The sequence below is a fragment of the Salmo trutta genome, chromosome 2 (genome assembly GCF_901001165.1).
Source record: "Salmo trutta chromosome 2, fSalTru1.1, whole genome shotgun sequence".
NCBI lineage: Eukaryota > Metazoa > Chordata > Actinopteri > Salmoniformes > Salmonidae > Salmo > Salmo trutta.
Genome location: NC_042958.1, coordinates 68956785 through 68981171, shown reverse-complemented (window position 1 = coordinate 68981171; position 24387 = coordinate 68956785). Strand labels below are relative to the sequence as shown.

The window sequence follows — 24387 nt, the reverse complement described above, 5'->3', positions numbered from 1 at the left end:
ATCGAACATCTCTGGCGAGACCTGAAAATAGCTGTGCAGCGACACTTCCCATTCATTGACAGAGCTTGAGAGGATCTGCAGAGAAGAATGGGAGAAAGGTGGGCCAGGCTTGTAGCGTCATACCCAAGAAGACTTGAGGCTGCCAAAGGTGCATCAACAAAGTACTGAGTAAAAGGACTGAATACTTATGTAAATGTAATATTTCATTTTTTTGTTTTAAAAGGAAACCTGTTTTTGCTTTGTCATTATGTGGTATTGTGTGTAGATTGATGAGGATTTTTTTTTTAAATCCATTTTAGAATAAGGCTGTAACGTAACTAAATGTGGAAAATGTCAAGGGGTCTGAATGCACTGTATGTTACAGTATTGGAGCCTCTGTTACGGTAAGGAATCTGTATGTTACGGTAAGATGTGAATTACAGTATCGTCAGAATGTGATACGATAAGGAGTGTGAATATGTTACTGTAAGAAGCGGTACGGTACCTTGGAGCATGCAGTCATATGCCTTCCTGTCCTGCTGTCCCAGAGCATTACTGAACCCAACTGGCTCCGTGCCTTCCTCTACCTCCTCCACCTTCAGACTGCTGTTACTGTTCAGGCCCAGCTCAGAAGGATGCCTGGTAGACACACACGTAAGCAGACACACAAGTGTGCGCACACACACACACAACCACACGTTAACAAACAAACACATTAACTTGTGTACATAAACTAAACGAATGACACACCAAACTAGTCAGAGCCTAAACTAGTCACAGCCTAAAAAACGAATGTATTTGCTTTACTGTTGGTCAGAGCTGAAAAGTCGCTACGTTAAAATAAAGCAGACTGCAAACTCTCCGATAAACAAACTGTATAGGATACTCACCTCTGCTTGAGCATTTCCACAGCCCTGGCGCCCACCTCCCTGGCGCTGGCGTGGGACTTACATCCGTGCCACAGGTAGAGCTGTCCCTGGTGGGCCTCCAGCAGAACCAGGCTGGCACGGGAACGCAGGCTAGCACAGCAACACTCCACCTCCACCAGGGAAGCCTCCACGGGGGCTTCCCCGCGCACGCAATACAGATGCCAGCCGCCTGGACAGGGAGACACGCGGACAAATTCAAGTAGACGCACACAAGCTCAGTGGCACAAAACAGACAGACAACGTGTGGTAAACACAGGCACTATGTTTTAATGCCGCTGAAGGCATCCGTTCTAGAAGTGGTAAGTGAATAATAAATAAGTGATCGCCCAGCTACTAGCCATATCCCTCATTCAGATTTTGGTTTGAAAAGAGCCTACGAGATTACCTTTGCAGTAATGAAAAGTGTGCTATATATTGTATAGACAGTATAAATGTAATACATTACTATTATTAATAGTAGTAAGTGCTCCTGTGAAACATATACCCTGTGCTCTAAATAACAAAATATAATTAGTAGCACTGGTACTCCCAATTTATAAAAGTTAAGAGCACAATATAACATTTAGAAGCACCAGAAAATGTTTAAACGATTGAGATATAGCTTATATTGGGTCTATACAGATCAAGTCGGAAGTTTACACAGAGCTTAGCCAATTACAATTAAACTCAGTTTCACAATTCCTGACATTTAATCCTAGTAAAAATTCCCTGTCTTAGGTCAGTTAGGATCACCACTTTATGTTAAGAATGTGAAATGTCAGAGTAATAGTAGAGAGAATGATTTATTTCAGCTTTTATTTCTTTCATCACATTCCCAGTGGGTCAGAAGTTTACATACACTCAATTAGTATCTGGTAGCATTGCCTTTAAATTGTTTAATTTGGGTCAAACGTGTCCGGTAACCCTTCCACAAGCTTCCCACAATAAGTTGGGTGAATTTTGGCCCATTCCTCCTGACAGATTTGAATGCCTCCTTGCTCGCACACGCTTTTTCAGTTCAGCCCACACATTTTCTATGGGATTGAGGTCAGGGCTTTGTGATGGCCACTCCAACACCTTGACTTTGTTATCCTTAAGCCATTTAGCCACAACTTTGGAACTGTGCTTGGGGTCATTGTCCATTTGGAAGAACCATTAGCGACCAAGTTTCAACTTCCAGACTGATGTTTTGAGATGTTGCTTCAATATATCCACAATTTTCCTTCCTCATGCCATCTATTTTGTGAAGTGTACCAGTCCCTCCTGCAGCAAAGCACCCCCACAACATGATGCTGCCACCCCCGTGCTTCACGGTTGGGATGGTGTTCTTCAGCTCGCAAGCTTCCCCCTTTTTCCTCCAAACATAACCATGGTCATTATGGCCAAACAGTTCTATTTATGTTTCATCAGACCAGAGGACATTTCTAAAAAAGTACGATCCTTGTCCCCTTGTGCAGTTGCAAACCGTAGTCTGGCTTTTTTATGGCGGGTTTTGGAGCAGTGGCTTCTTCCTTGCTGAGTGGCATTTCAGGTTTAGGACTCGTTTTACTGTGGATAATAGATACGTTTGTACCTGTTTCCTCCAGAAAATTCACAAGGTCCTTTGCTGTTGTTCTGGGATTGATTTGCACTTTTCGCACCAAAGTACGTTCATCTCTAGGAGACAGAACGAGTCTCCTTCCTGAGCGGTACGATGGCTGCGTGGTCCCATGGTGTTTATACTTGCATACTATTGTTTGTACAGATGAATGTGGTACCTTCAGGCATTTGGAAATTGCTCCCGAGGATGAACCAGACTTGTGGAGGTCTGCAATTTTTTCCGGGGTCTAGGCTGATTTCTTTTGATTTTCCCATGATCTCAAGCAAAGAGGCATTGAGTTTGAAGGTAAGCCTTGAAATACATCCACAGGTACACCTCCAATTGACTAAAATGATGTAAATTAGCATATCAGAAGCTTCTAAAGCCATGACATCATTTTCTGGAATTTTCCAAGCTGTTTAAAGGCACAGTCAACTTAGTGTATGTAAACTTCTGACCCACTGGAATTGTGATACAGTGAATTATAAGTGAAATAATCTGTCTGTAAACAATTGTTGGAAAAATTACTTGTGTCATGCACAAAGTAGATGTCCTAACCGACTTGCCAAAACTATAATTTGTTAGCAAGAAATTTGTGGAGTGATTGAAAAGCGAGTTTTAATGACTCCATCCTAATTGTAAATAAACTTCCGATTTCAACTGTATGTATGTATGTATGTATGTATGTATGTATGTATGTATGTATGTATGTATGTATGTATGTATGTATATATGGGGGATTGGAAATGATGTGGGTACATTGATGGAAGCCACAAAATATCTGCAATATTAAAGCTGATCTACATGGTAAAAAGATTTCAAATTAAATTGTCCATCAACATTCTCCCACTGAGCTTTGTCGATAACAGCAGTTAAATTCAGGGCAGCAATGTTGTTGAGAGCTGTAGCAACACGTTTGCAGTTGTCCATTCCTATTATCTTAAAAAAACAAAAACATTTGCCGTAGACTACTGTTCAGGGAAGACCCCATTATGTTATAGACAGTAGCCTGTGGCATGGCCAATCAGAACACATCTGGCATGACCAGCCCCGCCATTATGTCAGCCAATCAAGGCTAGCCAAGAAGAATCATTGGTTTCTCTGTGAGAAATAAACTACGCTTGTAATTAACATTTTTATTCATATTTACAGATTACCTATGAGTTTGTTATTAAGGCACATGAAACATTTTGCTATGTGTTACATAGCCTAGTGGATTATTTTTTACCAAAAGCCTGTGAGTTGTCTGATAATCAAATCGGATTTAGTTCCACTGAATCTTTGTCTGTATTTGGTTAATTAATCTCTGGCTGGGCAAATAAATGGAGGTGAAAATGATCTATTTGTTTGCTCATCACTTATCAGAAACATTTAGCATGCTATAAAGTAGCCTAAATCAAGTGTAGCCTATTATGTAGCTATTGACTAGCTCATAGGCAACTCCAAAAGCCTGTGGAGGTTGTGAAATATGAACACGAGACTCAACTGCTTCTGAAAATATACATTGCTATATTCTATGCGTATTGTGATGAAGATAGTCCCCAATTTAACACCCTACGCCCGCTCCTTAGCCTACTAGGTGTAGGATCTGCCATAGGAAGGAGAAATATAGCTTGGTAATATAGGTCATATCATAGGGGTCAAATCTTTTGGTCTGTTTCGGCTACAAACAAGCTGTAGTAATGGTACAACCATGATGGCAACAAATATGCGCTCGCTTTCTTCTCTCCGAAACAACGGTTGAGTGAAGACTAATCATTACAACAATTATTACCAGAGCAATTTTTTTTCTAGGTGCACTGGTGCTCCCAAACGACAATACGCAGGTCGCACAGCAAAATATTTAGGAGTGCATGCGAACGAAATGGTCAGACTTTAGAGCTCTGCATATACCTGTGTTGTTGACGCCATCATCTTCCCTGCTGCCCTTTTGGATGACCAGGCCTCCCTGGAAGAGCTGCAGGAAGCATGGAGGCTCCTTGCCCTGTGTCACCAACACCTAACCACCAGTAAGAAAGACAGACAGACCCCATTGTAACACAACGGATTCAATCAATCCAGGTCCTGTTGAACAGCTAACTCATACAATCAAGTGCGCTAGATTAGGGCTGGAGCGAGAGCCTGCAGGAGGGTAACTTTCCTGGGTAAGTGTTAGGCATCCCTGCACAAGTGATACTTTTGGGTGCTGTGGACTCACCTGCGCCCCCCTGTGGTTCCCCAGCTCTACGGTCATCAGTGCGGAGGTGCCCTTGCCGCTGACGCTGGAGTGACGGCCCTGCCAGAAGAAACAGGCGCTGCGCTCCCGACCTGGACCCCCACTACTCAGCTCCCCCGGCTTCTGCCGCTTACCCACTGGAGGACAAATAATGCAACAAACATACAAATTACAACATGAATGGAGTAATATAATATTTGTTGGGTTATGATGGGTAAGATATACTAAGCTATTTGTATGGATTATGCAAAGGCAGCGGCTAATCTTCGCGGGGTCCGGTAACATTTTAAATACATTACAATGCATTCATTACAGAATTCCCAACACACTAAGCGTGTGCCCTCAGGCCCATACTCCACTACCACATATCTACAACAAAGTCCATGTGTACGTGTGTGTATAGTACGTACGTTATCGTGTGTGTATGCATGTGTCTGTGCCTATGTTTGTGTTAAATCTGATTCTACTGCTTGCATCAGTTACCTGATGTGGAATAGAGTTCGATGTAGTCATGGCTCTATGTAGAACTGTGCGCCTCCCATTGTCTGCTATGGACTTTGGGACTGTGAAGAGACCTCTGGTGGCATGTCTTGTGGGGTATGCATGGGTGTCTGAGCTGTGTGCTAGTCGTTTAAACAGACAGCTCAGTGCTTCCAACATGTCAATACCTCTCACAAATACAAGTAGTGATGAAGTCAATCCCTTCTCTACTTTGAGACAGGAGAGATTAACACGGATATTATTCATATGTATGCTCTCTGTGTACATCCAAGGGCTAGCCGTGCTGCCTTTTTCTGAGCCAATTGCACTTTTCTTAAGTCCCTCTTTGTGGCACCTGACCACACGACTGAACATTAGTCCAGGTGTGACAAAACTAGAGCCTGTAGGACCGGCCTTGTTGATGGTGCTGTTAAGAAGGTAGAGAAGCGCTTTATTATGGACAGTCTTCTCCCCATCTTAGCTCCTGCTGTATCAATATGTTTTGACCATGACACAGTTTACAATCCAGGGTTACTCCAAGCAGTTTAGTAACCTCAGCTTGCTCAATTTCCACATTATTTATTACAAGATTTAGTTGAGGTTTAGGGTTTAGTGAATGATTTGTCCCAAATATAATGTTTATATTTAGGACTAACTTATTCCTTTCCACCCATTCTGTAACTAACTGACGCTCTTTGTTAAGTGTTGCAGTCATTTCAGTTGCTGTAGTAGTTGACATGTATAGTCATCTGCATACATAGACACGGCGTTAGTAAAGATTGGAAAAAGTAAGGGGCCTAGACGGCTGCCCTGGGGAATCTCTGATTTCTACCTGGATTATGTTGGAGAGGCTTCCATTAAAGAACACCCTCTGTGTTCTGTTAGACAAGTAACTCTTTATCCACTATCCGCTATTATCCTCAGTAATTTTCCATCCAAGTAGTCAGACCCCGGTGGCTTGTTTTTTATTTATTTATTTTACCTTTATTTAACTAGGAAAGTCAGTTAAGAACAAATTCTTATTTTCAATGACGGCCTAGGAACAGTGGGTTAACTGCCTTGTTCAGGGGCAGAACGACAGATTTTTACCATGTCAGCTCGGGGATTCGATCTTGCAACCTTTCGGTTACTAGTCCAACGCTCTAACCACTAGGCTACCTGACACCCCATGTCATTGTTGATAGACCTTTTTTTTTTCCATCTCATCCACACTCACTTTACAGAACTCAAAATGACAATTCTTGCCTTTCATCATTTGGTCCGATATAATTCGATGTGCAATGTCAGCGTTTGTAACTGGCATGTCATACCTAAGTTAGCTAATCTTGCCAATGAAAAAATCATTAAAGTAGTTGGCTATATCAGTCAGTTTTGTAATGAATGAGCCATCTGATTCAATGAATGTTCAGTTTGCCTTTTTTCAAAAAATGTCATTGAATGTGCTCCAAATCTTATCACTATCATTCTTTGTTTCATTGTGTAGTTTCTTCTTCATTTAATTCAGTTTAGTCACATGATTTCTCAATTTGAGGTTAGTTTGCCAATCAGTTGTGCAGTCAGACTTATTTGCCATTCCTTTTGCCTCATCCCTCTCAACCATACACTTTTTTTCAATTCCTCATCAATCCACAGGGATTTAACAGTTTTTAAAGTAATTTTCTTAATGGGTGCGTGCTTATTAGTAACTGGCATAAGTCATTTCATAAATGTGTCAAGTGCAACGTCTGTTTGCTCCACATTACACACCACGGACCAACACATTCTTTACATCAACAACATAGGAATCACTACAAAACGTATTGTATGACTCCTTTGACACTTTGGTTTTCCTAGATATAGCTACGATACTGTGATCATTAAATCGAATTGATCTGGATACTGCTGTCAAGCACATTTCTGCAGCATTAGTAAAGATGTGATCAATACATGTTGAGGATTTAATTCCAATGCTATTTGTAACTACCCCGGGAAGGTTGACTGATAACCTGGACCAGGTTGCTGGCACTGGTTACAGTTTGAAGCTTTTTCTTGAGTGGGCAGCTTGATGAAAGCCAGTCAATATTCAAAATCACCCAGAAAATATACCTCGGCAGCTTCCCACAAGAATGGGCTTAAGGTGAGGCAGATGAACCTGTAACCATATTAATTCAACAGTATTTAACATGAGATCCTCTATCATCTTTACAGGAATGTGGTTCTGAATATAAACAGCAACACCTCCACCACTGGCATTTCTGTATTTTCTATAAATGTTATAACCTTGTATTGCTACCACTGTAACAAAGGTATTGTCTAAGTGAGTTTCTGAAATAGTCAGAATATGAATGTCATCTGTTACTAGCAAGTTATTCATTTCATGAACCTTGTTTCTTAAGCTACATATGTTAATGTGGGCTATTTTGAGCACTTTTCTGGGATGTTTGTTTTCATTGGGAAGATTAGCAGAACTAGACATTCTCATGTTATTTATGTTCGTGCAGGGTGAGCTGCACAGAGTAGACTTCCTACTAGGGCACAACGCCTCAGTGCTAACAGCAGAAATCTGGTTCATAGACATGATTGCCGCATACAATAGCTGTAGGATCACCAGAGGCATTCGGGGCAGTTAGAGAGACATCAATTAGGTTACTTACATTGTGTCGACCAATGTCCTTGGCATAATATACTGAAAAACTGACCATCCTACCGATCCTCGACTTCGGCGATGTCATTTACAAAATTGCCTCCAATACCCTACTCAATAAATTGGATGCAGTCTATCACAGTGCCATCCGTTTTGTCACCAAAGCTCCATATACTACCCACCAATGCGACCTGTACACTCTCGTTGGCTGGCCCTCGCTTCATACTCGTCGCCAAACCCACTGGCTCCAGGTCATCTACAAGACCCTGGTAGGTAAAGTTCCCTCTTATCTCAGCTCGCTGATCACCATAGCAGCACCCACCTGTAGCACGCGCTCCAGCAGGTATATCTCTCTGGTCACCCCCAAAGCCAATTCCTCCTTCGGCCGCCTCTCCTTCCAGTTCTTTGCTGCCAATGACTGGAACGAACTACAAAAATCTCTAAAACTGGAAACACTTATCTCCCTCACTAGCTTTAAGCACCAGATGTCAGAGCAGCTCACAGATTACTGCACCTGTACATAGCCCAACTATAATGTAGCCCAAACAACTACCTCTTCCCCTACTGTATTTATTTATTTAGCTCCTTTGCACCCCATTATTTCTATTTCTACTTTGCACTTTCTTCCACTGCAAATCTACCATTCCAGTGTTTTACTTGCTATATTGTATTTACTTCGCCACCATGGCCTTTTTGCCTTTACCTCCATTATCTCACCTCATTTGCTCACTTTGTATATAGACGTATTTTTTATACTATATTATTGACTGTATGTTTGTTTTACTCCATGTGTAACTCTGTGCTGTTGTATGTGTCAAAGTGCTTGCTTTATCTTGGCCAGGTCGCAATTGTAAATGAGAACTTGTTCTCAACTTGCCTACCTGGTTAAATAACGGTGAAAAAAAAATAATACACACACACACACACACACACATTTGTTAAAGCATTATACTGACTCAGGAACACAATGGTAGGGATTAACTGAGCTGAGGTCATTGATAAGTCTTTGTCTCAACGCAGCCTTATAATGCTGTGAAAGGGTCCAGGAACCTAAACTATTTGGGTGGATCTCATCCTCCTTATAAAACGTGTTTTGTTTCCAAAAGGTATCGAAATTGTCAACAAGTTTCACCCATTAAGCTGCAATAATCACGTTGCCAGCGAAGAGAAAGAATCCTAGTAAAGCGTTCAATGCCACAATTCAGAGAGGACACAGGGCCAGATATGATGGGTCTTTTATTAGTGTGTAGCAGAGAGTCAATCAACTCTTTGAAATCCAGTTTCAACTGTTCAGAGCGGCCCTTCATAATGTCATTAAAACCCAAATGGACTATGATAGAATCGATGTCCATGTCCTGGCGTAGTACATTCGGGAGCAGCTTAGTAATGTAATTTATTCCAGCTCCGGTATAGGACATTGTTTTTGCACCAGGAACAGTTACATTTCTTACCATGGAGCTGCCCAAAATCACGGCTGGTGAGAAGGACGAGGAAAGCCGCCCACTCCAACAATTCACAGAATGGCGCAGGCCTCTGACAGATGGAGAAGCCAAGCTCGATCCAGAGCAGGGACGGACACTCGCCGACATCGAAATCGTAGGGGAAGGATAGGAGTTGGTAGAGCGGCCGCAAACACAGGTACCCCCAGTGACTAAGGTGCAGGAAGATCAGGTTCCAGGGCCTCTCGCTGGGAGTGTAGGCTGTTTTGCGGCAGGCCGCTGTCTTCTGCTTCCACGGCTCGTGACATGCGACCATCATTGATTCTCATGCTCCCTCTTGCTTCGAATCAGCTATCAGGTGGGGGAGGAGAGGTAGGAGATGGTTTCCCTGGCGAACGAACTCCGGGCAACACCGGCCAGTCGGATAACGACAAGACGGAAATGCATCCAACATGTGCAAACGGTAAACATTCCACTCTGCGTTTTACCCAGTTTCTTACGTAGGCTGGCTACCTGCGTGATTAAGGAAGCCACCTTGAGCCTATAATCCTCGGCAGGCAAACAATTGGCGCATTGGAACTCTGAGTGATCCAGTTTGTCCCGAAACAAAGTGTAGGAGATACAGCTCCTACAGCGCTGGTTCATTTACCTCTCCAGACAAAGAGGGCTCCATTGGAAAACTCATCTGGGACTAATGGCTGACGTTAGCTATAGTCAGCTCATGAGATATTATTCTTCAAGAACCAACGGGTATACATATATGGCAAAAACATCTGTAACTAACACCGATTGTGTATTTAATCCTGGTAAAGCATTGATCAAAACTTTTCATGAGATCCAATGAATTATTTTTGAAATATTCAAGATACAATACCAGTGAGCTGGAGTTTCTCAATAGTCTTTTTCTCCATGCGTCTGGAACTATGAACGACTACAGCGTGCAAAAATATCCCTCTTCTCAACAACCCGCTGTACTACTTCTACCCCCATAGAGATACAATATGTTTTATCTAATACCGTGACTCACCCACAGTGGCCCTTCACCCAGCACCTTTAGTAGATTTTTATGATGGCGGTATGACAACATTACTCACCCACAGTGGTGACCGAGTACTTCCAGCGGATCACGTAGGTGTCTCCTTCATGCAGCTGGCCCAAGCTCGCTGCCACCAGCTCCTCCTCCTCAAACTCCCGGATATGCCAGGTGTCCACTGCCACTGTGGCGAGCTCCGCCTGGCGTCCGTCCTCCGTTCGGACCAGCCCGTAGCCACGCTGCACGTCTACGCCCTCCAGGAGGCTACGCACTGGGCCTCCCACGCTGTCCAGCAGGGCCTTGGCGTCGCACGGTTTTAAGACGTCGGGCTTGGCCGCCTCAAGGGGCGAGCGGAGGGTAGAGTGGACAGGGCTCTGGAGGGGGAAATGGGTATGAGAGAGGAGGAAATGGGTGTTAGTAGTTTTTTTCCCCCTTCTTTCCACAAAAGCAATGGGACCGTATACAATATGACTAAGTATGTGATTATGCCTCATAACATGATGACCCAATGTGACAAAAGGGCCTGAAAAGGGTGCATTCTATTTATCTATTATTTTAATACTGTAATGAGGTAAACATTTTTAATTGCATCCCCATTCCAGAACGCTTTTCATTTGCTACACAGACATTCTTCTCCCTGTCTCCTCATCTGCACTGATCTGGAAAAAAAACTGACCAGGTGAAAGACAGCCTAACGATGAGCTTGCACCATATTGCTTTCACCTGTCCTTCCCAATCCATTGCTTGCTCTCTGGGGTTTTAGGCTGGGTTTCTGTGTAAGCACTACGTGATAACTGCTGATGTAAAGAGGGATTAATAATTGATATTTTCTTGATGGAGGACAGATGTTTAAGCAATTGAGATAAAGCCCATGACCTCCCCCTAAACCCATTTTCATACCTTGGCCTCATCCATGGCAGACTCCTCTTTCCTCTCGGCCCAGTCCAGGAACTTTTCTCTGAACAGAGCCGTCTCGTTGTGCTCCGACAGACGGCCGAACAGAGCCCAGCTGGGACGTCCCTCACCCTGCCTACACACGAAACACACAAACACTGAGAAAACGACAGCAACAAAAACACTTTCTCACAGACATATACAAGCGGTGCATCTAAAGTAGTGATTGGGGGAAGAAAATGGATACAATTACATATCGCAATATTATTTGATGATATTACAACAATACTTTGACTCCAAGTATGTCTCTCTGTAGCAGACAAGAGCAATATGTTTGGAATATCGAATCGCAATACATATTGCCACCCGGCACAGCCAGAAGAGGACTGGCCACCCCTCATAGCCTGGTTCCTCTCTAGGTTTCTTCCTAGGTTTTGGCCTTTCTAGGGAGTTTTTCCTAGCCACCGTGCTTCTACACCTGCGTTGCTTGCTGTTTGGGGTTTTAGGCTGGGTTTCTGTACAGCACTTTGAGATATCAGCTGATGTAAGAAGGGCAACATAAATACATTTGATTTGATATAAAATCGTGAATAGCAATACATATCATATTGGCACCTAAGTATCGTGATAATATCATATCGTTAGGTCCCTGGAAATTCCCAGCCCTAATCTAAAGTGTCTTCGCCCCATCTTCACTCCATCGACGCTGACTTCAACATTTGCAAATACTTATCACTGCTAAACAGATGCTAAACACATGCTGCCATACTCTAGTGTAGACAGTCCTTTGCCTCTGCATATTCATGCTAGTGGCACTCAGTTCCAATGAGAGCACTGGTCCTTCAAACACTAGCCCTTCAAGCAACTCCAAACGTTTTTGTGGCATGACCCAGCAAATACCTTTTGAATTTTCCTGTGGTCATCAAAAACTGAGCGATGTGATTGGACAGTGTGTATAAAAGGGCAGGCTAAGAGCTTGCAACTCACTCAGGGACATCAGTATTGGTTGAACAGGCGTCCAGGGGGTTGACCCTGCAGCTGCTGTAGTCGTAAGAACCGCTCCACAGCTGCTTCCCTAATTGGACAGCCACCTTTCTGTCACCCAGGGGGACGTCCTTCCCCGTCCACACGTACACCTCACTGCCAAAGTCAAACACTAACACCTAGAGAGAGAGGGAATCAGGAAAGTCAGACACACACACACACACACATATATATATACACAAACGCACACGCACACACAGGTACATACCTCTTTAGAGTTGAGCAGGGTGACACTGGGGATGGAGGCCCAGGCCTCTTTGTGGGGCACCAGTTTGCCCTCCTGCAGCCCGTAGACCCCATTAGAGTCTAACACACCACTTTCATACAGCTCATCCTCCTCCGGCTCCCCTGCACCTGCACACAAATGGACATGGAAATGGACATAAGTGTGTGTGTTGAGAGGTGGAGGTGGTATTTTGGGCGTTGGAAGGTGGTGTGTGTGTGTGATGGTGTATTAGATATGGTCATCAAATAATATACGGTCATCTAATGTGTGTTTGTGTGTGGTCTGTGTTCAAGAGTGCACCTGGGATATGTTTATGACCTGGTCCACCGTGAGTGTGAGTGTACAAGAATGTGTTTATGCGAGTATGCACATTTATTTATTGTGTATGTGTACAGTGTGTGTGTGTGCGCCCATCTACTGGTGTGTGTGTGTATACAATTCATGAGCACACTGTATGTGTGTGTTTGTGTGTATATGCATGCGTGCAAACATGCACGTATGTACCTCTGTAGTCGGTCTTGCCCCCCAGTAAGTCCCAGAACTCTTTAGCCCATTTGTTGTCAGTGTTGATGCCCTCCTCCAGCACAGTCACCTGGGAAGCCTTACAACCAAGGTCCCTCTTAGCCTGCACGAACGATGCCATCTCTGAGGCCTAGGGATACAGGACAGGCCAAAGAGCTTAGACCATGGTCGTGTTCATTCGGGCAAGCGACGTAAAACTTTTTTCTCTATTCATTATTTGTATTTCGAGTAACTTCCTGACGTGACTGAAACGGACTACTTTCGGATCAACAGAAGTGTCTGGGGGATTAGGACCTACTGTAGATACCGTTTCTGGATGGGGGTCAACTACAGCACATTGATCAAATAGAAAAGCATTATAACAGAGGGAGATGAACAGATCAATGTCAGTATGGTTGCAGAGAGGGGAAGGAGAGAGGGTAGTGTGGAGCTGAACAGTAACACATTTCAGAATGAAAGTTGCCATTGTATCACATGGTGGCCATAGAGCAAATACATACAACTGTTGAAACATTTGACTTCTACTGATCTACTTAACTCTAGAGCTGGCAGCCATGTAATACTGAATGCATCCAAATGGAACCTTTGGTTTCTATGTGCATCAGTGCCTCGTTTTACATGATTACTTTTAAACTCTAGGCTGTAGCTCTAGGCTAGAACTCATCCCCAACATTCAAGACATTCTACTCATCATCATCATCATCGAGAGGTACTGCCTTAGGAGGAGTGTAGCGTCCTCCGGGCGGTGGAAGGACTACTATGTGAAGGGGGCAAGTCTTTCCCTCAGGAAATGCCGCTCGGCTGAGCAGTGTGAGAAGGTAGAGAGCTGCTCCTCTTCCTCCCCATCCTCCTTCTCCCAGGATGGTGTCTCTGTCCTCGTCACCCGCTACTGTCGACACCAGAACTGGGCTCCACCAGGCCATACCGCAGTTCCTCCCAACTGAGGAGCAGCAGCAGTGTGGAGAGGGTGAAGTCACCTCCACAGTTGAGCCGCTGGTCTGCCAGGTCAAAGTACACCGGCGACTGAAACAGGCTACTCCCCGCCACCACCACTGTGAGGCCCAGGGCGGAGAACAAGCCTCCCACATCTCCACCTGGACCACGGTCACCAGGCTGAGGGCCCCTGTTAATGACAAGGGCGATGATCAGGTGATGCAGGGAGGGAGCTCCTCGAGATGGAGCGTCCCCAGGCCCAGCCACGTTCTTCACCAAATTGGACAACTCTTCTCTCATGTCCGAGGTATGTCATGAGAGCCACTCAAACAATTTTCCATTTGATAGAGTTAAGGGTCTGATTTCTCGCTCTCGCATCAGAAGAGGAGGAGGAAGAGCAGGAGGAGTACCTGCGGAAGTTCGAGGAGCCCTTGGAGAACACGTTTGTCCAAAACACTGCTCCCAGACTTCCGTCCCATCCCCATCCTCCAGCACCCCTCGTCACCAGAGAGGAGCCCCACTGGCAGGTCTGAGGCTAAGGAGGAGCTCCTAATGATACACGCTCACTGTGTCCCAGAGTACCAGCAGATCTACCACTCGGTGGTGGACTCCATGCTGGTCACTGTCCATCCCCCACGCTACAGCCTGATCCAGCAAATGTGGGAGGCGCTCTGGTGCCCCACCTTCACCAGCACCCAGCTGGTAGACGGACGGGTGGGGGTGGAGGAGACATTGAGCGTGAGACACTACGCTCCCCAGATAGACGTGGACATCAGCTTGGAGCCAGAGTGTCAGCAGTCTCAGAGGAAGAGGGCCAAGCACTGAACTGAACAACTGCTTTTACTCTTTAAAAATATATGTATTATACATTGCCATTTTCAAAATAAATATTTTTAAACTATACTATTTTGCCCTGGTCTTCCTTACTATCATATTTAGACAATAAACTGAAGATATATTTAAATATACTTTTTTTTAAACAAATAGTTCATAAACTATAGCAGTCTTCCATATCATCTGTTCATTTGAGAACATGTTGAGAGGTCGGACAGTGTTAGTGAATGATAGTCATGTAGAATAGAGGGTTGAGAGTGATGGATGGAAAGGTGAAAGGAATGTAATGGGAGAGTACTCAGCCCATGTCCCTTTGAGTAGATCTGAAAGGATCAGATAACAGTAGCCTGTTCCAGGAGAATGTTGTGGTGAGTACATCCTGTTTGAAGTACATTAGACCAACATAGCTACAGTTAAAGCTGTGTGCTGAAAAACCTTGGAAGTACATGAGTGAAGTTAGGGCTATGGTGCTCATTTGAATTTCCTAGCTTTTTCGGGCTATAAATCAGTCCAAAATGTTCACCTAAAACATTGTTTTTGTGTTTAATTATAGACAGAGGCGGCAGTTCCAAAGGTAACCCCCCCATTCCGGCCCTGTCACAACCCCCCCCCCCCCCCCCCCGGGAGCAAAAAAAACAATACTGAATCTTCCCCAGAGCAAAACAGCTGTATCACGCTCTGTGCGCGTGTTTCTTTACCTCTACTTGACGCACATTTTTGTCGTCATCCTCCCTTCGCATTTCTCACTGTCAATTGTGAATGAACAGTCATGTTTTACGATGAACCATCCATACCAATCATCTGATCTCAATCAGTTTAATGGGAATACGCATTTAGATCTTCTTGAGTTACGTACAGTGTTGTTTCAAAGTACAGTGTTTTGAATTATGTACTAGTGACTAAATTTTTGAGCAGATGGGAGTTAACTGAAGCATACCTGTGTGTTGCTTCAATCAAAACAAATTTTGCCTAGTGGCGCACGCTGTTGAGTTTTGGCCACATGAGAAATGAAGTCGACCAGTCGCACAATCTTCCTTAAATCTCATGAGTTGATGTTTTTCGTCTTACAGCATTGTTATACTACGCTGTTATACTCTGTTCTGTAGATTGTAGATTATCATCATGTGACCTTACAGACATTGATTCAGCTTTGATTTACATGGAGAAGCTTCAGATTTTTTGCTACCAGGAAGAGGGTTCTGTCTAGTTTGAGAAACAGATGCCTCACAAGTCCTCAACTGGCAGCTTCATTAAATAGTACCCACAAAACACCTGTCTCAACATCAACAGTGAAAAGGCGACTCTGGGATGCTGGCCTTCTAGGCAGAGTTCCTCAGTTCAGTGTCTGTGTTCGTTTGCCTATCTTAATCTTTTCTTTTTATATGCCAGTCTGAGATCTGGCTTTTTCTTTGCCCTCCGCCTTTTGAGGGTACTATTTAATGAAGCTGCCAATTGAGGACTTGTGAGGTGTCTGTTTCTCAAACTAGACACTAATGTACTTATCCTCTTGCTCAGTTGTGCACCGGGGCCTCCCACTCCTCTTTCTATTCTGGTAAGAGCCAGTTTGCGCTGTTCTGTGAAGGGAGTAGTACACAGCGTTGTACAAGATCTTCAGTTTCTTGGCAATTTCTCGCATGGAATAGCCTTCATTTCTCAGAACAAGAATAGAATGATGAGTTTCAGAATAAAGTACTTTTTTTAATCGAACCCACAAATGCTGATGCTCCAGATACTCAACTAGTTTAAAGGCCAGTTTTATTGCTTCTTAATCAGCACAACACTTTTCAGCTGCTAACATAATTGCAAAAGGTTTTTCTAATAATCAATTAGCCTTTTAAAATTATAAACTTGGATTAACTAACAATGTGCCGTTGGAACACAGGAGTGTTGGTTGCTGATAATGGGCCTCTGAAGGCTATGTAGATATTCCATTGAAAATCAGCTGTTTTCAGCTACAATAGTCATTTACAACATTAACAATGTCTACACTGTATTTCTGATCAATTTGATGTTATTTTAATGGACAAAAAATATGCTTTTCTTTAAAAAACAAGGACATTTCTAAGTGACCCCAAACTTTTGAACGGTAGTGTATGTTGGGCGATTAGGCCTGGCTCGCAGTCGGCGTTCCAGTTCATCTCAAAGTTGCTAGATGGGGTTGAGGTTAGGGCTCTGTGCAAGCCAGGCAAGTTCTTCCACATCGATCTCAACAAACCATTTCTGTATGGATCTTGCTTTGTGCATGGGAGCATTGTCATGCTGAAACAGGAAAGGGCCTTCCCCAAACTGTTGCCACAAAGTTGGAAGCACAGAAATGTCTAGAATGTCATTGTATGCTGTAGCGTTAAGATGACACTTCACTGGAACTAAGGCGCCTAGGCCGAACAATGAAAACAGCCCCAGACCATTATTCCTCATCCACCAAAGTTTACAGTTGGCCCTATGCATTCGGGCAGGTAGCGTTCCTTGGCATCCACCAAAACCAGATTTCGTCCGTAGGACTGCCATACGGTGAAGAGTGATTCATCACTCCAGAGAACGCGTTTCCACTGTTCCAGAGTCCAATGGCGGCGAGCTTTACACCACTCCAGCCGACGCTTGGCATTACGCGTGGTGATCTTAGGCTTGTGTGTCTGCTCGGCCATGGAAACCCATTTCATGAATCTCCCGACAAACAGTTCTTGTGCTGACATAGTTTCCAGAGGCAGTTTGGAACTCTGTAGTGAGTGTTGCAACCGAGGACAGACCATTTTTAAGCACTACACGCTTCAGCACCCGGCGGTCCCGTTGTGTGAGCTTGTGTGGCCTACCACTCCACGGCTAAGCCGTTGTTGCTCCTAGACGTTTCCACTTCAGCACTTACAGTTGACGAGGGCAGTTCTAACAGGGCAGAAATTTGACAAACTAACTAGTTGGAAAGGTGGCATCCTATGACGGTGCCATGTTGAAAGTCTCTGAGCTCTTCAGTAAGGCCATTCTACTGCTAATGTTTGTCTATGGAGATTGCATGGCTGTGTGCTCGATTTTATACACCTGTCAGCAACGGGTGTGGCTGGAATAGCCGAATCCACTAGTTTGAAGCTGATGTCCACATACTTTTGTAAATATAGTGCATGTCTAGTACCTTGGCTTTCTCGATGACGTTGGCAAACTCTCCGCTCCACATGAAGCAGTGTTTGGGGGTGATGAGCAGGAAGCAGTCGCCGCTGTTCAGGGAATGGGCAGTGGGCTCCACCAGACGCACCTGCACGTGCCTCCGACCTGTAGACCACACCCAGACAGACCCCATTTAGAAACCAGACACTCACTTACTCCAACCAGTCATTCCTCTGCTTATGGAAGTTTAGTTAAGGAACAACCCTGAAAGAATTTCTGAAAAATATATGCTACTGTACACTCCTTTGAGATGAAGTGGATGGGTAAAGCAAAGTTTGAAATCTGTGCCACTGTTGTATTGTTCAAGAGTACTGGTAATGAAAAAAATGTGTCAATTGTATTTACAATGAAGAATCATTGTAAATAAAACGTAGTGCACTATATAGAGAATATGGTGCAATTTCTGAACAGAAAAAGGGTGTTCCTGACCTCGTGACCTTTGCCCTCTGACTGACCTTTGATGCGGATGAGCATGAGCTTGTTGAAGGGCAGAGTGCTGTTGTTGGTCACCACCTCAGTGGACTTGGTGCTGCGCAGGTTGACCTTGCGGAAGTTCTCCTTGCTAGCCAGGCCGGCCAGAGCTGCATCCGCCAGGTTGGAATGCTTGGCCACTGTGGATGAGAAGAGATAAAATGGAGGTTAGAAGGCCATTATTGTACTTGGCCAATGTGGACGTGAGCTGAAACGGGGGTGGGTAGCAAACCAAAATGGAGGCTAGCAGCGACTCATCGACACCCCCACCCGCAGCCTCTAATCCTCGTGCTTTCAGCTATGTCACCCTCACTCTCTGGAACTCTCTCCCCCCCTTATAACTGCAAATCTGACTCCATCCAATAACAGTTTGGTACTTTAAACAACAAGCATTCAGCCTATAGCATTTTATTCTTGGTCTTGCTCTCGTCTTTTATCATGTAGGCAATGTCATGTAAACTGTTGGTCCCATGTTTCCTGAGCTGAAATAAAAGATGTCAGAAATTTTCCCTCCCAGGCCCACCCATGGCTGCGCCCCTGCCCAGTCATGTGAAATCAATAGATTAGGTCCTCATACATTAATTTCAATTGTCCGTTTTCCCTTCTATGAACTGTAACTCAGTAAAAAAAATGGAAATTGTTGCACGTTGCGTTTATATTTTTGTTAAGTATATTTTATTCAGCTAAGTTCAATTATATTCTTCTTAAAATCTGATAAAACTAAATAAATGGCAGGGAACTTATAATCAATTATGTCAGCTAAGTGAACAAGCCTACGGCCTATGTCATGGGAGCACAGACAGATAACATAGGCCTATAGTAGGCAAACTCATTCTGTTCTTCAGATCATGTTTCTTTAGACCGGACTAAAATAAATAATGGATTTATTGTGATGGTGTATATTAAATTATTATCCTCCTGCATAAGGTACATGCAGTGATCAAGAACAGTATAGTGACAGAATATAATAAAATAGAATAGCACTTCCTTAGCCACCTGGAAATTGCCTTTGGGTTCACCTTTTAGAAAATGATCTATTTACAACTTGTTAAACGGATAGTTATCTTTGAAAACAGCGTTGCACGGGCCTCCTGAGTTGTGCAGCGGTCTAAGGCACTACATCACAGTGCTTGAGGCGTCACTGGTTCGATCCCAGGCTGTGGCGCATCCGGCCGCGACCGGGAGACCCATGAGGCGGCACGCAATTGGCCCAACGTCGTCCGGGTTAGGGGAGGGTTTGACCGGCCGGGAAGTCCTTATCCCATCGCGCTCTAGCGACTCCTGTGGCGGGCCGGGCACATGCATACTAACGTCGGTCTCCAGTTGTGCGGCGTTTCCTCCGACACATTGATGCGGCTGGCTTCCGGGTTAAGCGAGCAGTGTGCCAAGCAGTGTCGTTTTTCAGAGGACGCATGGCTCTCGATCTTCGTCTCTCCTGAGTTTGTACGGGAGTTGCAGCGATGGGACAAGACTAACTACCAAATTGGATATCACAAATTTGGGGAGAAAAAGGGGTTAAAAATAAAAGAAATAAACAACCTTGCATCATAGAACGCATATTATAGGGATGGCTTACTCCTCTCCACTTGGATCCTCTTGGTTTCCACGGTAGCTATATTGAGTCTCTGTTCCGTGTAGACCTGGCGGATGTCGTTGCGGGCCGCCAGGGCACGGAGGGGGTTGCGTGAGCCCTGGTTATTCCGAGTAGGACGCACAGCACGCTTGTGTTCCGTCACTACCGACGTCAACCTAGAATCATACGCAGAAGAGGGGGAGGTTAGAAGGAGAGATATACACCTTGAGATCATTTACAAATGCAAAGGTAATTTAAAAACAAAAAACTATGTTAATTAAGTGAGAATAGGCATTGGTCTGAAGCCGAAAAATAAAGGAAATTCACATGAGCACCACAATGCCTATTCCACCCATGTTCTACCAGAGGTTTTCCAGCACACAGCTTTGACCTGCTACAGTAGCTATGTTGGTATTGTACTTCAAACTGTGTGTAGGCAGGTTGCTTAGGATTCAAACCTCCTCAAACAACCTAATTCATATTTTTAGAGGTGCTTCAACAATAATGTGATTGTACGACATACAAGGTAAAGTATTGGAATCTTCACCCATCACAGTAAGACACTATCCCATTACGCTACATTTTAATGCTTTATAAATGAAATGAAGGCAAACTTTGCTTTTATTCTTACAAGACCATCAGGCTCGATTGAGCCGATTTGTCTTGTAGTAATGTGGTGCAATCCTGTATTTCCTTAAGCTTTAATTTTAGCAAAACATGTAATTGATTAAAAAAAAATCATAATAACATCCTTTTTTGGTCAGTAGGTGCCCAACATAACAGGTGGTGGTGTGTTGGACACAGTAACTCAGATCAATAGAGCATGTCTGCATTCATGATTTTTGTAACCGTTAGCTTACCTGTGTAATATTAAATTACGCTCAGAAGCACTTGTTTCAAACATGATCCTGTTTTATCAATTGCTGTGCTGATTAATGGAGAGCTCATGACCTCTGTCAAAATAATATGTACCGGTAGTTGTTTGTACTTGTATTTCTTTTTGCAATAAAGATGGCGCCGCAAGAATAATACACATTTGTGAATTTCATTTCTTTTTCGGCATCACACCAATGCCTATTCTCACATAAACATTGTTTTTTGTTTTTAATTTCCATGTTTTTTACACCGGAAGGTGATTATGCTAAATTATTATACAACAAACAGGGGACTTTGCGTCTAAGAGGTTTAATGAAAGAATGGTCAAAATATCTCCTCCGGGAGGCGAACCTGCAATGTTCTAATCCACAGGCAGGAACTCTAACCATTACTTTCCAAATCCTGTTCTTTTAAAACGTTGACTTTGACAGACTATTTAAACGTCTGGAAGCATTCATTCCAAAATGCTTTTGTTCATACACTCAGTAGTGATTGCACATTTATTTATCTTGCTTGGTGAAAATATAATAGTCTAAAACAGTTGATTTGTTGAAAAGTAGAAAGTAGAAAGCATTTCCTTTTCTTTTGACTGTACGCTGCTGGCTGGCTGTGCTGCAGCCTGATCTCATAGCATTTCGTATGATTATGTACAGTCCCAGTCAACAGTTTAGTAACACCACTCATTCCAGGGTTTTTCTTTATTTTACTATTTTCTACATTGTAGAATAATAGTGAAGACATCCAAACTAAGAAATAATACATATGGAATCATGTAGTAACCAAAAATCAAAATCAATCAAAATATGCTGGAAGGTCATGTCAGGATGAGCCTGCAGGAAGGGTACCACATGAGGGAGGAGGATATCTTCCCTGTAACGCACAGCGTTGAGATTGCCTGCAATGACAACAAGCTCAGTCCGATGATGCTGTGACACACCGCCCCAGACCATGATGGACCGTCCACCTCCAAATCAATCCCGCTCCAGAGTACAGACCTCGGTGTAACACTCATTCCTTCGACGATAAACGCGAATCCGACCATCACCCCTGGTGAGACAAAACCGCAACTCGTCAGTGAAGGGCACTTTTTGCCAGTCCTGTCTGGTCCAGCGACGGTGGATTTGTGCCCATGGGCGACATTGTTGCCGGTGATGTCTGGTGAGGAACTGCCTTACAACAGGCCTACAAGCCCTCAGTCCAACCTCTCTCAGCCTATTGCGGACCGTCTGAGCACTGATGGAGGGATTGTGCGTTCCTGGTGTAACTCGGGCAGTTGTTGTTGCAATCCTGTACCTGTCCCGCAGGTGTGAATTTCAGATGTATCGATCCTGTGCAGGTGTTGTTACACGTGGTCTGCCACTGCGAGGATGATCAGCTGTCCGTCCTGTCTCCCTGTAGCGCTGTCTTAGACGTCTCACAGAACGGACATTGCAATTTATTGCCCTGGCCACATCTGCAGTCCTCATGCCTCCTTGCAGCATGCCTAAGGCACATTCATGCAGATGAGCAGGGACCCTGGGCATCTTTCTTTTGGTGTTTTTCAGAGTCAGTAGAAAGGCCTCTTTAGTGTCCTAAGTTTTCATAACTGTGACCTCAATTGCCTACCGTCTGTAAGCTGTTAGTGTCTTAATGACCGTTCCATAGGTGCATGTTCATTAATTGTTTATGGTTCATTGAACAAGCATGGGAAACAGTGTTTAAACCCTTTACAATGAAGATCTGTTTAGTTATTTGGATTTTTATGAATTATCTTTGAAAGACAGCATCCTGAAAAAGGGACGTTTCCTTTTTTGCTGAGTTTATATTCAACAGGACTGATTCCAATACAGTTTGTAGATTGCTACATTGACACAGACTGAACCGTACTTTGGCGTGTCAGCTTGAAGGTCGCTGAATTCCTCCTCGGTCAGCGCAGTAACGACAGTGCCTCGGGTGGTGGGCGACACAGGCTTGTAAAAGCGGCCAAATGTCTCCTCATCATCCAGGGTCATGACCTCCTTCTCCGTCTCGGCAGTCACCTCAATGGTGGAAGTCCGGCTGTGCCCCAGCCCTGCCAAGAAAGAGAAAGCAGGAAGTAGGAAATGAGAACTTTAAGGATTCAACCAGTTTGACTGAACTCTTACTACTGAAGATCAAAAGGCCACCACTGTCTAGTTTTCTGTGTATGACTCATTATGGATTCATTAGCAGTTTACCCATTATCGCGCTATAGCCCTGCAAGCCAATGTGTCAAAAGTTTGAACGTCGAGAAACTCAACAAGCGATTCCAGTTACTTTCTGTAACAGAGTGTGAGGAAGATTCAGACATAAGGCAATTGGAGAGAGAAACGTACTTATTTATTGGCAATTGTGTGTTGAGTCTGTCAATTTTCAAGCTTTATGGCACAACGAGTGTCATGACAAAAAGTGTGCCAATGGAGAAACCTGATAGTGGCTTTATTTTTAAAAGGTGTCATAACAAAAAGTGTGGCCATGGTGAAACCTAATAGTGTCAGTGTGTGGGATTTACCTTTACTGTGGAGCTTGTCCAGGAAGGACTCTAACTTGTCCAGCCTCTTGTCCCCTTCCACCTTGACGCCAGTCGGAGTGGAGATTTCTTCTCAGCAAAAGAGACGACAACATTTTGACAACAGGTCACTTGATGTATGGTTAGTTTCCTAAGTTTAGAAGTCTAGGAAAATGGCACTTGTATAGCGCTTTTTACAAATACATGTCATGGGGCAACTAACTATGGACCTAAACCCCAAATAGCAAGCAGAGGCTTAAAGGGATAGTGCAAGAATTTGGCAATTAAGCCCTTAAGCATGCTATGCTTCTAGTAGACTTCCAGTCATTGCGCTAACGCTAGATAGCATAGGCTCAAGAAACTAATATGAGTTCATCGGACTCTGGGTAGGTAGAAAAAGGGCTTAATTGCCAAAATGTTACACTATCCCTTAAGTGCCCCCAAAAAATCTGAATGAAAATGTAAAAATATTTAGACTACTAGTCTGATTAGACAGTCTATCTAATCATCAAAAGGAGAACATAGTATACCTTCATGTGGCTTGACTGGCGTGGCGCTGGACTTCTTAATGTGGGAAATGGGAGACTCCTCTTTACTAGTCTCGGACACAAGACCTGATGGGAAAGAACACTGGGGTCATACTGACGTCAAAGTGGACTTGTGGAATTTATATGAAGTATGAGTATATACTCTAAATATAGTATTTCCAAGCTGCATTTTCTAAGCCCACTCCACATACAATAGGATAAGCCCATATAAAAACAGCATGCGTGTGTGGAACGATAGGTGTGCTAAAAAGGGGGTGTCTGACGCAGACCTCTCTTGGCCATGCGCCCGGCCACGGTGAACTGGGTGGAGTCGTTGGCGGCGCCCCGCCCCCTGCTCTTCCATGCCTCCTCCTTCTCCTGCAGGATCTTCATCCTGTCCGCCAGGGACATCTTGGTCTCCACGTCCGCACTGGACTTCTGATGGGGGAAGGGAGAGGAAGGAGAAAGGGATGGAGAGGGGGAGACAGGTTAGAAATAGGCAAATGAATGTGTAGCACATGGGGATGTGTGAAACTTAATCCTCAGCCTGAAGTGTCCCGACTTGAGCC

The 24387-nt window shown here is 44.1% G+C and overlaps 1 protein-coding gene across 2 annotated transcripts in view; it reads right to left on the bottom strand.

Annotated features, from left to right (window-relative positions):
• Nucleotides 1–24387, bottom strand: part of svild (supervillin d) — a 116362-nt gene that overhangs the window by 4573 nt on the left and 87402 nt on the right. For both annotated transcript variants that reach the window (XM_029712702.1, XM_029712710.1), the window contains exons 10-25: nucleotides 24109–24256; nucleotides 23822–23905; nucleotides 23295–23381; nucleotides 22652–22835; nucleotides 19913–20085; nucleotides 18321–18476; nucleotides 17834–17970; nucleotides 12925–13072; nucleotides 12403–12548; nucleotides 12138–12313; nucleotides 11157–11286; nucleotides 10318–10630; nucleotides 4664–4818; nucleotides 4360–4465; nucleotides 870–1077; nucleotides 485–618 (exon numbers count right to left, since the gene is read on the bottom strand). In XM_029712702.1, the coding sequence (XP_029568562.1) occupies nucleotides 485–618; nucleotides 870–1077; nucleotides 4360–4465; nucleotides 4664–4818; nucleotides 10318–10630; nucleotides 11157–11286; nucleotides 12138–12313; nucleotides 12403–12548; nucleotides 12925–13072; nucleotides 17834–17970; nucleotides 18321–18476; nucleotides 19913–20085; nucleotides 22652–22835; nucleotides 23295–23381; nucleotides 23822–23905; nucleotides 24109–24256 (2485 nt within the window). The remainder of the gene's footprint in view (nucleotides 1–484; nucleotides 619–869; nucleotides 1078–4359; nucleotides 4466–4663; nucleotides 4819–10317; nucleotides 10631–11156; nucleotides 11287–12137; nucleotides 12314–12402; nucleotides 12549–12924; nucleotides 13073–17833; nucleotides 17971–18320; nucleotides 18477–19912; nucleotides 20086–22651; nucleotides 22836–23294; nucleotides 23382–23821; nucleotides 23906–24108; nucleotides 24257–24387) is intronic.